The 14,800-nt window shown below is 41.0% G+C and overlaps 1 protein-coding gene across 3 annotated transcripts; it reads left to right on the forward strand.

The window, feature by feature from the left end:
* The first annotated feature begins 1,474 nt into the window (after positions 1-1,474).
* On the forward strand, positions 1,475-13,031 carry LOC128358718 (homeobox-containing protein 1-like). 3 transcript variants are annotated; one of them, XM_053319086.1, is made up of 10 exons: positions 1,475-1,628; positions 7,488-7,991; positions 8,586-8,671; positions 8,770-8,880; positions 9,934-10,090; positions 10,186-10,268; positions 10,646-10,741; positions 11,247-11,341; positions 11,707-11,790; positions 11,914-13,031. In XM_053319086.1, the coding sequence occupies exons 2-10, from the start codon at positions 7,489-7,491 to the stop codon at positions 12,235-12,237; spliced, it is 1,539 nt and encodes a 512-aa protein (XP_053175061.1). In that variant the 5' UTR covers positions 1,475-1,628; position 7,488; the 3' UTR covers positions 12,238-13,031. The 3 variants fall into 3 exon arrangements, with proteins under 3 accessions (XP_053175061.1, XP_053175068.1, XP_053175077.1); XM_053319093.1 differs by having other exon boundaries at positions 11,250-11,341; XM_053319102.1 differs by having other exon boundaries at positions 11,253-11,341.
* Positions 13,032-14,800: the final 1,769 nt, after the last annotated feature.

The raw sequence follows: 14,800 nt of genomic DNA on the forward strand, positions 1-14,800 counted from the left end.
AGTTCAGTGTACATCAGCTCTTTGAGATCATCATTACTGCACAGCAAATATCATGACAGAGAAAAGAGTTTATTGGTTTTGAATGCTGCTCTGAATATGATGATTCATCAGTATGAGTTGTTCCTTAATATCAGCATTAAGTTAGTTTTCATCAGCAGATATTGGGCCTAAATTCACAACAGTTTGAAATATGCGGAGTACCATATTTTATTATGCAGGAATAACACACACAAAGTGGTGGTTTTCAGGGTCCACCTGTACCCACAGCACAACAGCTTTTCTAACTCACCAAGTTCTCATGGTCTCTCAGGTTTAAATTAGTCACTGATTCAGCAGCTAGAACAAACAAGCAGGTCTTGGTGTAATGAGCACCTGTAGAGCTACACTTAAGAAGTCAAGTAACAAGTAAAACTTAGTAATCTAAGTAAGGGAACAGTCCTTGCCCTTGTGTTTTTTTCCCCTGAGTGCTGAGGTATACCTTTTCAAACCTGTATTTAACCAGTATACATTATGTCTAAAAGGGGCCTGTTCAGACATCTTTGCACTATAAGTGACTCCAAGTGCCCCAATGCTAATTTGTTCTTGCCTGTCAGACAGCCTGTTCACACCACTGACTGTCAGCATATTTTTAGTTACTCCAGCTGTTTTATGACACTGATGCACATGAGGAAATCTGACATGTTGGTGGCTTTTGCTAAAAAAAAAAATCACAAATCTACTTTATCCATGTCTTTCAGGACTTGTTTTGCAGCTCTGTTTCGATACAAGGGAGAACATGTGATCAGGTTAACTTGAGCAGTTTTTATGGATAAAATGAGAAAGTTTGCACTGTAATTAAAACATTGTGCATAAAATAACAGGACTATTTTTGAGTGTGTGTGTAGGAAAGACTGGACAGCTGGAATAGTTAGTACTGGAGCTGCGTAACATAACCAGCCCGAAACATAAACAAACTAAGTAAGATGAATGTGGAGTGGAAAAAATATTCTAACAGTATAGTACATGTTGAAACAACACATCTCACACTGTCAACAAAAAAAGTACATAAATTGGCAATATTTCATAGATATTAAATGTGATAAGATGCGGGTGGCCTGCTATGCTGCTCACTTGTGAAACAGCCTTCTTTATCATCTGAGTGCAGCACAAACCCCAGACTCTTAAAAAAGGCCAAAATACCTTAACTCTTATTATTTTTAATTATTGTGATTTTATATTATTATTATTATTATTTTATGCTTATTATTTTATTGATATTACTATTTATCTAAACTGTGCAGTTAATCCTGATTTTTCCAGTTTTTTATGTATGAAAATAGCTTACATGTTACATAACATATAGAAAAGGCTACACATAATAAAGGTAAAATAAAATAAGAAAAATTAATGTACACTTTTGTACACACGATTGTAAACTACAACTCCCGTCGTTCCTTGCGTCATTGTGTCAACATGGCGCCGGACAAAAGGCGAATCTGTCTGACGGTGGATAGAAACGATTGAAACCCAATTAGAAACAGAGGAGACATTTTGGGAAAACTGTCAGCGTCCGTGTGTTTCGGCGCCCCGAGGCAACAGATATATGTCAAAATAAACCTCAGTGGAGGCTCTGAGACTGGAATATTCAGGTAAGTGAAGTGCTGCTGTGTTAACGGAGCTGCTGGCTCGACACATTTCCTTCTCTGTGTGCTGCTGAGAAGTGAAAACTCCTTCAAAATTTGGGCAGCGCTGCGGCGTTTTACAAAGCGGGAAAGATACACGCTCCCTAAACTGATATTCACGGTGTTTTCGGTATTATTAGGAGTCAGTCTCTAATTCGGCGTCTGTGTAGTTGAGCATGACACACTTAATCAAACACAATGTCAACTTTTTCCACTTGGTCTGCAGTGCTGTGCCCTCTATGCACACTGTGTTTTAGTAGTGAGGAGATACATACGAAGAGAACTACTTGATGAAGCGGTTTTGTTGTGTGTATATAATGGCTTCGATTATGAGATAATGGAGGAGTTAGCAGTCATTATCTATAAAACGTGTTTAGCCTCCTTCTGTCGGACATGTCTGTGTTTCCTGCAGCCACATTGAAAATGAACAGCTTCTTCAACGTGGTTCAGCCTGAAAGTCCCTGACATTGGGGGGCTATCATAGTGAAGTCTCAAATCATGAGCCAGCTGGTCTTTACTTCTTTCATGTGGGGTTAAAAGGCCAGTTAAAAGTTGCCTGCTCCAGTGGTTCTCACAGTGGGGGTCCTCGAGGGGCTCCCAGGGGTCCCCAACATGATTTATTTCCACCATAACTCCTTCCATAAGTTACACAATGACAGCATGATTGACTATTGTGGTCGTGTGTTTCATTTTGTAATAAAACATCTAATAAGCAAAACAATCTTATCAAATGAGGGGTCTGTGTTTTAAATGGAGTCAGTTCAGGGGGTCTTGGATGTGAAAAATGTTTGAGAACCACTGGCCCTCGTTGTAATTAAAATGGCTTTTGTTTATGTGCTCAGCTGGTGCTGATGTCTGCCGCCAGGGTTCAGTTTTTTTATGCCACGTCTGGTGAGGAGTCCTGTCAGGCTCCTGGTCACAGGGTTCAGTAATAGTAACACAGTTTATCTTTAACAGGCTTTCTTAGAAATCAGCTCAACAAAAACTAACTGGCTGGAAAACTGAGCGAGTACAGCAAACAGCAAATTATCAGCGGACGAAAACATGATTCACCGACGGAGAGTGTGGTCTGACGTGATGTGTGCTTGTCCAGGAGGAACAAACCAAAACACATTGAGACAGTTTCTTGATGTATTCCAATGTAATCCTGTATAGTAGAGTTTTTTAGTCCTTGCCCTGCATGTTTCAGATGTCTCCCTCCTCCACCACACCTGTTGAGATGACCGGGTCCTTATCAGGCTTCTGCAGGGCTTGATGATGAGCTGATCATTTTAATTGGCAGTAAATCATGCAGCACAGAGTTGCTCCAAGATCAGGATCGAAAAACACTGATTTTAAGGAGTCCTCTGGGGAGCTCTGTGCTCCAGCGGGGAGGTCAGAGGTCAAGTTCAGCGCTAGAGCAACACTGTCAGAGCTGGTAGGGGTCAATGACACTTAATGATGGTATAAGTTAAACCACCACAACCTTTGACTTAAAAACTAACTTGCTAACTTGGGTTCATGTAGTTACTTTTTGAGAGAAACTGTGAAAGCACTAGTTGGAAATTGTGTGTGTGTGTGTGTGTGTGTGTGTTATCATGCACGCTCACTCTACCAACACATTGTCCTCCTGCCATGCTCCTTAGCAGAGACCTCTGAGTTAAATTGGCACCCATTCACACACACTTGCACAGCGATGGCAGCGAGCTACCTACCATACAAGCTGCTGACCTGACCACTGTAGCAACAGCACCCATTAGAAACTAGACCACGTAATAATATTTTACAGCCTGCAGATACATTTATGGCACAGTGCATAAAAGCAGCTTTCCTACACTGATACTGTTTGCTGTTGAGATGCATTCTGGTCTGCAAGTCTGTTAAATAAATAATCTGATTGTTTTATCAGGTCAGGAAGGAAAAGTCGTGTTTGTCTCCTGGTCACAGTGTCATTGTGGATCCTGGAAAACAAAAAGGAAGGGTTGTTTCCTGCTAAAGTGGCTAGTTGAGACTAACTTGGGAGGTTTTGCCTGGTTGTAATGAAATCTGCCACCCTGCTCTCACTGAGGAAGCTGGAAGGTTTGACCATGTCACATCTTTTTAACAATCTTCATCTCTCGGGGATCTGAAGCCAGTTCCTACAGTATGACGATTGATAATATCTATCTATAGGTAATATGGCCGACACTCACTCACTGACTATCAATTACAGCTATAACCGGCTGCTGTAATTGATGAGGATAGTCCGCCTCACCAGTTGCCACAGATACCAGATTTAAAAGCTATACGTACACACTGTTACATGATACACTCATATATGTGTGAAGCTGTGCACTGTAGCTTTAAAGTTTCAGTAGTAGGACTGGGCTTTAGTTTAAGACCTGGTGGGCTGCGTCACATGCTGACATGTTCACAGGTGTTTGTCTATAACCGCAGCAATCACACTGACTATCTGTTCCAGTCTGTCTTACATAAATTACTGCAATTATAAAGGCAGAGGCTCAAGAGAGTCTCAGAACTTTGTTTCATAAATTATGAAGAGGTAGTCTAGTTTTTTTTGTAGTCAGATGACTCTTTTAAAATAAGTACATTTTCACTGACGGGCTTGTAATTTTAAAATCAAGTGAATTTATGGTAGTGTTTTGGTAATCCACTGCCTGTCCATTAGACCTCTTTGAGGGAATCCCAGAGATCATTTTAGTAGTAAATATGTCTTTCCTTTTTTACAAATGTTGCCACATCTGTTCAGTGCGGTTGAGATCGGACGTTCATGAAGATAAAAACCATTCCAGCAGGCACTTTTTAACTCTTCCGTGAATTTCAAATAGGTGCAGGTTAAGTACTGGTTTGCAGGGCTTCCCCTCATCGTGAAGCTGGGTGGGTGGGGGGGGTGACCCAACAAAAAGTCATCTAGCCAAGAAGTTGTTTCAATGTTTCAGTCCGGACCAACATGATGGACTGACAGACCAACACTGCCCTCCGTGAAGCCCAGCCGTTAGCAATGACCTAAACATTAAAATTTTCCAGGACTACAGTAAACCTAATCATTATATGGTTATAAAGTGGGGGTTTGGAGCCATCTCTTGTCTTCATAGAGCAGACAGTGTGTCCAAACTGGAGCAGGGGTGAGACGAGGTGCTGAGCTAGTTAATGAGGCAGAAGAGGGCGGGTTTAATTAAAAGTTTTAGTATGTTAGCAAACACTGACTTTGACCAAAGCTTTTACACAACTTATATTTTTATGTATAATACCACAACAGTGAGACTATATGTAATTGTTGACATGCAGAAATCTGATTGTTTGTGCCGTATTTTAGCGGCTTCGTATCGATCCCGTGTATCAGTCTAACTTTATAGAGCATGACTCATCCTCTGCAGCACAGGGAGAAAGTATGGAGCCTGGCTGCCTCAGATGTAAATTATTCTTGGCATTGTTCCCAAGACATACACACACACGCGCGCACACACAGATACACACACTGAGATACACCCTCCCCGCCTTCTCTATATAAGTGTTGACATGTCTGCTGACTTTGATTCTGTGGCCTGTTTTTCTTCTCAGCAACAGAAAGCAAAGCATCAAGACAGATGTGTTATCTCTTCTCTGTTTATCTTCCTGTCTTTCTCTCTCTCTCTCTCTCTCTCTCTCTCTCTCTCTCTCTCTCTCTCTCTCTCTCTCTCTCTCTCTTTCTCTCTCTCAGTTCATACATTTTTTTTTTAATTTACACAAAATGGTTTGAAACTACACAGCATGTCCAAACAGAAACAGATGACAAGTAACAATTGAAAGCGATGTTGAAGTGAGTGTATTTGGCTTGACTACATGTTATACAATAGTACACAATGAACTGGCTCCGCAACGTTATTTAGGTAACATTATATTGTTATTGGGGTGTAAAAAAACATCCACTTTAATAAAAGCTTTATTGAATCTGGAGGAATGCTCTTCATATCTGGATAGCAGCTGCAGCTGCAGAGCTGGGATGTCGAGTGTGTGTGTGTGTGTGTGTGTGTGTGTGTGTGTGCGCACGCTGTAAATCTGCAGGCAGGAAGCGAATAGACGTGACTGTACATTTTCATTTCGCTCAGTGATTGTCTGCTTGGTGGTGTTATTTTGGGAGGTGAAGCTCAGCGGGTGAGGTCATTAATGACCGCAAATGTATTGATTGATCAGAAATGATCCTTAAAAGCTACAATTTTCATCATATCGCACCGCTTTTTTAACAACTTACAGCAGGCCCACTTATTCTCTGCAGTCACTATTCAATGTATTTTTATTCTTTAATTGACTCTCAACCATTTATAGCAGTTTTCATTCTCACTGGTGGCTGGTTCAGATTACACACACACACACACACACACACACACACACACACACACACACACACACACACACACACACACACACACACACACACAGTATTCAAGATTCAATAGTTTTTATAGTCACAGAAACACAGCTTTGTGCTGAAGTTCCAATTCAGTCCAAAATAAACATTTACAATTATTAAAAAAAGACAGTAGAGGAAGATGACAGAGAATAAATGAACATTATGTTGCTTATTTGGTGTACATGTACTTTATTGCACATAAGTGATACATATATGAGATACTTCTGTTAAAATATAAATAGTACCTAGAAGAGAGGGGGAAAAGGAAGCGTGTGTGTGTGTGTGTGTGTGTGTGTGTGTGTGTGTGTGTGTGTGTGTGTGTGTGTGTGTGTGTGTGTGTGTGTGTGTGTGTGTGTGTGTGTGTGTGTGTGTGTGTGTGTGTGTGTGTGTGTGTGTGTGTGTGTGTGTGTGTGTGTGTGTGTGTGTGTGTGTGTGTGTGTGTGTGTGTGTGTGTGTGTCATGTATACTCCCAGCAGTTTAGCAGATTGAAGCTGTCTCTGAGCCTGCTACATTGAGCTCTGATGCTTCTACTCTATTTACCTGATGGTAGCAGTGTGTAGAGTGTGTGTTTGTGCGTGTGCATCTCAGGATGGTTTGTGGTCGGGGTCCTTTATGATTTCTCCAGCTTTCCTCATGCTCCTCTGGATAATAGCGGTCCTGCATGGACGGCAGTTGAGACCTGGAGATGCGCTGAGCAGCTTTAACGACTCTCTGAAGCTGCTCTCATACCGGGCCACGATGCATCCTGTCCCATGCTAGATCCTGAGGAAGAAGAGGGGCTGGGGTGCTGGTGCAATAGGCAGAGTGGGGGTGTTGATGTTAAATTGTGAGGAAAAGGTGTTAAGGTCATCTGCTAGAAGAAGAGTTGCACAACTTTCAAAATTACGTCTCTTTTTGTAGTCTTTAATCTGTCCGTTGCATATTTTCCAGCAATGTATGCACATATTGGACTTTGTAGATCATGAATCACCTTTGTGATTATGTAAAACTCACCTGACATATCATAAACTTTAACATACTAATTGCATTTGGCTGTGTAAAAGTAAAAATTATAACTGTCAAATGTATTTTAAGTGTATAAAATTAGTCTTCAGCTATATCTAGTGAGCTGTGTTAAATACATCAGCGCTAACAAATTAGCCTCTGCAAAGTTACTATTATCAACAGCCATCAAATCACAGAAATGGTTTAAGAAGAACAACATTTCCCACTTAAATGAATTCAACATATCACAATACTGGATTGAATTAAGTTTATTTTAAACCACATAAGTAAACCTTTCTTTCTTCAGAGGTGCCAGTTTTAGCCATTTGGCTCAATTTCAGCTGCAGTTCTTTGACAAGATGTTGTACAGCCAGTGAAGTGACGCCCATCAGTCGTCAGACCTGTACACTCTCTCTCTTCAGTGCAGTTTTTGAGTTTCATCCTCTTGACATGAGTTGTTTTGATCTCTTCAGGATGTTCCAGCAGTGTGAGGAGCCTCGTTTCACCATCGAGCAGATTGACCTCCTCCAGAGGCTAAGGAGGACGGGGATCACCCAGGCGGAGGTCCTCCACGCCCTGGACACCTTGGACCACCTGGACCGCCAACATGGACACAAGCTGACCCACAAACCTTCCTACCTGCCTCCGACGTCTTCCTTGTCTTCTTCCAGCACGGCCGCCGCCTCTTCCTCCATGATGTCCACCGCTACTCAGACGACTTTCCCCGACAACCGACTCACACTGTCGCCCAGCAACGCCTTCGACACCACCTCCCCACTGCTTCCGGTGACGGTGGCCTCGCCCGTCGCCATGGCGGCGGTCGCTCAGAACGGCCTGGTCGGCGTCGCCAACGGGAAGCTGTCACCGCCGCGGTTTCCTCTCGGTGTGGTTAGCGGTGGCGTGGCGGCACCAGGATACGGGTTTGAGACCAGTGAAGAAGACATGGATGTTGATGACAAGGTGGAGGACTTGATGAGGTAAGGCCAGATGAGAACTGACTAGACCAAAATGAGTGCAGATTGAGTTAATTTAGCTAATTCATCAAGTATAATGAAAACAAATCAATACTATTAATTATAATTACTATAATTTATTTGTGAAAATGATAAACATGCTTCTCAAACATATAGTCACATATAGACGGCTGCACTAGAGAACAAGGGTTAATACAGAAGCCCCGATGTCGACAATCCTGCCTGCAGCTCACACTGAATCTGAATATGACGTGACGGATTACTGCTTGCACACACACTCACACATACTGTATGCACGAACACTCACACACACACCCATTGTTGCCTCTCATTTGTAGTCTGCAGACAGACAGCAGCAATCAGAGCGGTATTGATTCGAGGGCGCGTGAAGGTAAAAATCAAAGCAGCAGGAGAGGCGAGAATATTACAGCACTACGTCTGATTCTCACACATTCAGCAGCTACTGCCGATGATGCACACATTACAGCTGGGTTAAGTGTAGTGAAAGGCCTGTTGTCTTGTGTTTAGCGTGTTAGAAATGTCAGACATTTATTGTGTTTGGTGGTAAATAGAAGTTTCTGTCCTTTCTATCTGTAGAAGAGACAGCGCTGTGATCAAAGAGGAGATTAAGTCCTTCCTGGCCAACAGGCGGATCTCCCAGGCTGTGGTGGCTCAGGTTACAGGTGAGTGTCAGCCATATCTGCACCAGCTTCACCAAATCATCATCAAAAAGAGAGATGATAACATCACCCTCCTCCTCCTCCTCACCTTCTTCCTCCAGGGATCAGTCAGAGTCGGATCTCCCACTGGCTCCTACAGCAGGGATCGGACCTCAGCGAGCAGAAGAAACGAGCCTTCTTCCGTTGGTACCAGCTGGAGAAGACCAATCCTGGTAACCCCACCCTCCTCCATCAGGCTCACATCTCACCACAGCAACCTACCTCTCAATCCTTCATCTGATTTAAAAAAAAACAAAACTTCCCCAAATGCATGAAGGACTCCAGTAACACCTGGACTCGGCAAATGTCAGGCCATTGAGACCTCCGCTAAAAAGAGGGTGACCACTACAATAACATAATGAGAGGAAAAGCTAGTTATCTGTCAAACTCTTGGTTATAAAACATACAGTAAGTTGGAATCAAAGAGTCTATTGAAAGAAAAGAAGGCCGGAGCATGTGTTTGCATTTTTATGGCCATCTTGAGATGTCACTGGTTACAGAAATAAAGACAGTAAACAGTTTTCCTGTGTTTGGACAATGACTAGATTGTGCTAAGTTGAGACCAACATAGTGGAAGGTATTGTGTGAAAGAATCAGTGCAGTCTAGTTGACGAAAAGAAGAAACAGCCTGATGCTTTAATGAATATCTCTTGACGCTGGTTTGGTTCATTGCCTTAATGCTCAGAAATAGGATGTAACTGCTCTCTCTTTGTCCTTTCAATATTATGATGATGATGATGATGATGTCGTCAACAGAAGTGTAGCTACAGTAAAGGCACATACTTAATATACAAACACTTTTATTCATTATTATTAGTTTAGTTTAGTTTAAAAAAGACAGGGAGAGGCAGAAAACCCAAATGGGCTTATTTAAAACCTCCACCTAAAAATGTTAAAATTACACATTACAGAAGATAATATGACTACATAGAACAAACCACATTATTTTAACATATATATATATATATATATATATATATATATATATATATATATATATATATATATATATATATATATATAAATATATAATAGCAGCAACAATAAAAATTAAAAATTAAAAACAGGAAAAATGAGAGTAAGTGTGTGTGTACATTATTATCATTATAATTTAAACATTCACAAGTGGAGAAACACCAAATAAAGTGAATACATCAGTTACATCAACTCAAACTGTGACATAATGAAATGCAAATTAAACGTTTATCTGGTGTTCTTAACTCCAGGTGCCACTCTGGCCATGCGAGCCGCCCCATTGGCTCTGGAAGACGTGATGGACTGGCACCAAGCCCCACCCCAATTTGGCCCCGCCCCAGGAGGTTTCCGCCTACGACGAGGGAGCAGATTCACCTGGAGGAAGGAGTGTCTGGCTGTTATGGAGAGGTGAGGAGGAGGAGACGCTGATCGGCTGCTGAAAATACAGGAATACTGTTTTTAAGCTTTGTCGGATCTTAAAACGTGTCATGTGTGTTTCACAGCTACTTCAGTGATAACCAATACCCCGATGAAGCAAAGAGAGAGGAGATTGCCACCGCCTGCAACGCCGTCATTCAGAAACCAGGTGGGGAAATGCACGGAAGAAGCACTCTGAATAAAAAGATAATGTATCGTATACAAGGCTGTTCAATAATCAGTGTGTTTTTTTTAGTTTTTTTAGTCTCGTCTCCAATATGAATATTTCTAGAAATGTCATATGCTTTTGAGTTGTATCCTAATGTATGTCAAAAGCATTTAGAAACTATATTAGAATTAAGCTTTGCCCAAGATACGTACTTACCAGTCAATTTAAATGTGTGTCTGTGTTATTGCATTATGCATTTTATTATGAATTTTAATCATTTGAATAATTGTTTGCTACTTTTATCTCACACAGCTGTCTTAAATTCTGCTTGAGCTCTATAAATAAACAATTATTAATATTTAATGTTATTATTTTAGGAAAGAAGCTGTCTGATTTGGAGAGGGTCACATCTCTGAAGGTCTACAACTGGTTTGCCAACCGCCGCAAAGATATAAAGAGGCGCGCTAACATCGGTAATGTCTACCTCTGTTTTTGTGTGTGTGTGTGTATGTGTGTGTGTGTGTACAGTAATGGAAGTTATTGAAGCTCTTCCAGCTAGTGAGTCTGCAGCTGACATCCTTGTAGACCAGCAGAGTGTTCTAAACCCTGATGTAAAAGGCTCTTTGTTCTTAGACCAGCAAAGTGCCTCTCTGGAACCAAGTTCCTGGCTATAAGTCTGGCTCTTTGGCGAAATGCTAAAAACTGGTATGAGATTAGGTGCCAGCTCTGAATCGCCCCTCTAACTGCCTTGGTGGAAAAGGGGTATATAACACCTAACAAACTCTTTTCCTTTGCTACCTTTCTTGCTATAAAGTCCATAAGAAGAATAATCCTTCCTACTACAGTCACAGGAGTCTGTTCTACTCCAGCAGAAGAGCTTTAAACCTCATTCATCTTTACACTGCCACTTCACTGTCTACTCTGTGAGCTGCTTTTTTCGAGTTCGATATGCTATGATGAGGTTTGTGTCTTTTGAAGAAGCAGCCATCTTGGAGAGCCACGGTATCGAGGTTCAAAGTCCAGGCGGTCAGTCCAACAGTGACGAAGTGGATGGCAACGACTTCCCTGACCAGGTAACCAGTGATGTTTTGTAACAATAAAGTTACCTGCTGATAAAAACACACACAAAATCTTAACTGTGTTCAGATGTATTGCAGAATTAAAAAAAGAGAGAAATATAGATGGATTGGTCATTCAAGTTAAAAAGTGCCCTCACAAAGTGTATTTTCTTTTCTTTCCTGTTTGTGTAAGCAGTGTTATTTACATTGTGCTCATTTATTTGACCCTTTTGTTTCAGACAGGCTTTCACTACGGTCAGCATCAGATTAAGCATAAACATGTGAATCACTAACGTTACAACTAACCAGTAGCTGAAGTATGTTCCTGTGAGAGTAGAAGATCCTGGTTGTTGTATAACCTGCCTGTTGGTTTCTCCCAGGGTTGTGAGGTGTCCTTATTTGACAAAAGGGCTTCAGCCAGGCAGTTTGGTTTCAGTCGAGCTGATCTGTCTTCTCCAACCCAGGTACAGCCTCACCACACACACTCACACACAGAGCTGAATTTACCTAAGAGCTGAAGAGAAATGTACACCAGAAACAAGAAAAATCCACCAACCTTTCCCCTCTTCTCTCCTCTCCTGGCTCAGGTCCCCACGCTGCTCCCCAGCTGGTTCTCCGCCCTGGGCAGAGGAGGCTTGTCTGGACAGCGGGGCGCTTCTCTGATCGGCCGCTCCCTGGTGTCGGTGGCAGGTCCTCAGGCTGAAGGTTCCAGATTGACAAGCGTGTCATGGTCTCCCCCTTCCCCATCCCTCCAAGACGAACCCACTATTCACAGTGCGCTATCCGAGTCCCAGGATCCAATCAGTTTGGAGAAGGCGGCCGAAGGTCACACCAACCCAGCCAATCAGGTGGACGAGGCAGGGTGCAGTTTGGGGAGCGACATCAAGACGGAAACCCTGGAAGATGACTGAAGAAGGGCGGTGGATATCGGAGTTGTCAGATTGATGAATGAACAGGATCAGAGGTGTGTTAATATGCAAGCAGATTTTATAGGAATGTAACAAGTGGAAAAGAAAAAAAAAAAAAGACCAAAAGTCGTGTAAACTCCAACCCTGAGATACCTCCCAACCCTACCTCCAACCACCAACCTGCTCTGCTACGCTCTTATAGGCATTACTAGTATATTATAATAATGCTATTAATAATATTGATGATAGTTTCATTTGTTTCCAGTGCTCCCCAGCAGACTGTGCAGATTTCCTCAGAAACTGCATTTACACAGCAGGACAACACTGTATTTGACACGGGGTTCAAATAGTTTCAGGGTCTTGCACTGTGATCACAACACAACTGAACAGCCTCAAAGATAATACATGAATTTAGAAAATGATTGTTTAAAAAAAAGAAAAAAAAGAAAGAATATGTAGCGCATTTCATCACAGCCAATTATATTTCAAATTTTATTTTTTGCTGCTGATTCGCTCCAGCGAGAAGAACAGCAGAATAAGCTTAGGTTTTTTTTTTTTCCTCTTTTTTTAACAAAAAATTGAGGCCACAGCACATCTGTAATATACCTGTGACTTTATCATGATTTAAAAAAAAATGTACAATAGAGAAAAAACAGACTGATCCACGTCTCCCTCCCTTCCCTAATAAAATAAGCTCAATATATGGAGGCAAAGAAAGGCCATAATAACTGAAAATCAGCTGAATACTGAATTGTGAAATCTAATCATCACTTAATATTTAAATATCACTGACTTTACTGCACTGAAAAACATTGAATCACATCTATCTGAATTCGTATTTTTGAAGTCGTCCTTTTTAAAATTTTAAGAAAATGATTTTAACTAAACTAAACTAACTATCACTTGATGTGACTGAGGCTCAGTATTATATTGTAGGTAGACCATAAAATCAATTTTTGAATCTTACATATTGAATTTTGGTGTCTGAATCCTACAGACAGAATCGTTCTAATTTTTGCAAGTTAGATGAATGTAACCTGACGTGTCAGATGGTTTGTTACACTGAACCATCTGATAAGTCCTTAAACTATTTGGTAAAGGGCGGGCATGTTTTAAAAAAAAAAAAATGTCTGCTGCCAAAACAAACAAATAGCAAATGCTGAGGAGAGCTTCAGGCTGATACACATCTGTTTGTTTGTGCTGTTGTGCACCATTAAAGTTAAAACTGTGACTTGGTAAGGTTTTGCTGTCGTCACACCTAAAACAAGCCCATAGCTGTGCTCATTGGTCCGAACCACGAGCACATAACCTTTTATGGGAAGAGTTTAAACCTCTTAAACACGTTTTTCAAAGTGATATATTTCTGTGCTATATTTCATTTTAACAGTAAGTATTCAGCAGAGATTAAAATCATTGAGGGCTGGCCCTCATTTACAATGATGACTGAAAGATCCAAATACTTAAAGCCTTTCTTTGCCTCCATATCAAAAACAATGAGAAGTTACTGAAAACATTAACTATGGAAGGTAGACAAAACTGTGGGCAGATTTGTATAGAAATTACAAACTTGGACGTCCAGGTCGCAGGTCTTTGTTCAACAGTACCCAGTTACCTGATGGGTGATCAGCCAGACCAACTGATCACCTTCTCTGATTGATCTGCTGAAAATCTGTGTGGTGATCTATAATCAGCACAGATCAATCAGCTGGGAGGAATTCAATGGTGTAATCAAGATACTACAGATAAGAGTAAAGTGAATACATACATATACTACAGGTGTATGTATGCATACACACATATACATATAGTATATTATATAGTCTGTGAGGGTATATATATGTACCCTAATTAATTTCTATTTACAGTATATAGACTGTAGACCATATTAGCTTCAAATGAGAGTCAAAGAGACAAATATCAGTACGAGTCTTCATTTGGTGGTGAAAGGTGAGTGAAGCATTAGCCAAAGTATTAAGTTTAAGTTTTGTGTATTTTCTGAGTGTGCGATAGTCACGGATGGAACTATGTATTAAAGATATGCTAATCAAAGACACATCAGATGTGTCAAATTGTTGCAAGCAAAATGCATCTTTTTCCTTTTTTAGGTATATCTGTTTGTGCTCGATATGCCATGTGTTCTAAACACATCGCCTACTGTCATGTTTCAATAGTATTTTCATTTAAAATGACACTTTATTGGATCAATATCATGGTGCTTTGAGTCCCTGCTGTTTCAGCGTTTCATTGATAAGTAAAAGTGACTGGCTTAGGCAGTAAGAAGAAAAAAACATTTGGGGAACTGATGTTTTCCTCAGTAAGCTGATAGTTCACATTTAGTGAGCGGGTTGGATCCTCTATAACATAACGACGAGTGATCATTAAGTTGATCAAACTAGTCAAATCAGAAATATTTGTCTCAGTACAGCCATCGTAGAAGTCCTGCATTTCTGTTCATCTAATGCTGCTTTTCTGTTTGCTTCATCCTCACAAGGTTTGACCTGTTTTAGCATCTCTGACACAGGATACTTATCCATCATCTGGTAGATTGGTTGGTTGAGAGACATGA

Source organism: Scomber japonicus, chromosome 1 (assembly GCF_027409825.1).
Source record: "Scomber japonicus isolate fScoJap1 chromosome 1, fScoJap1.pri, whole genome shotgun sequence".
NCBI classification, from domain to species: Eukaryota; Metazoa; Chordata; class Actinopteri; order Scombriformes; family Scombridae; genus Scomber; species Scomber japonicus.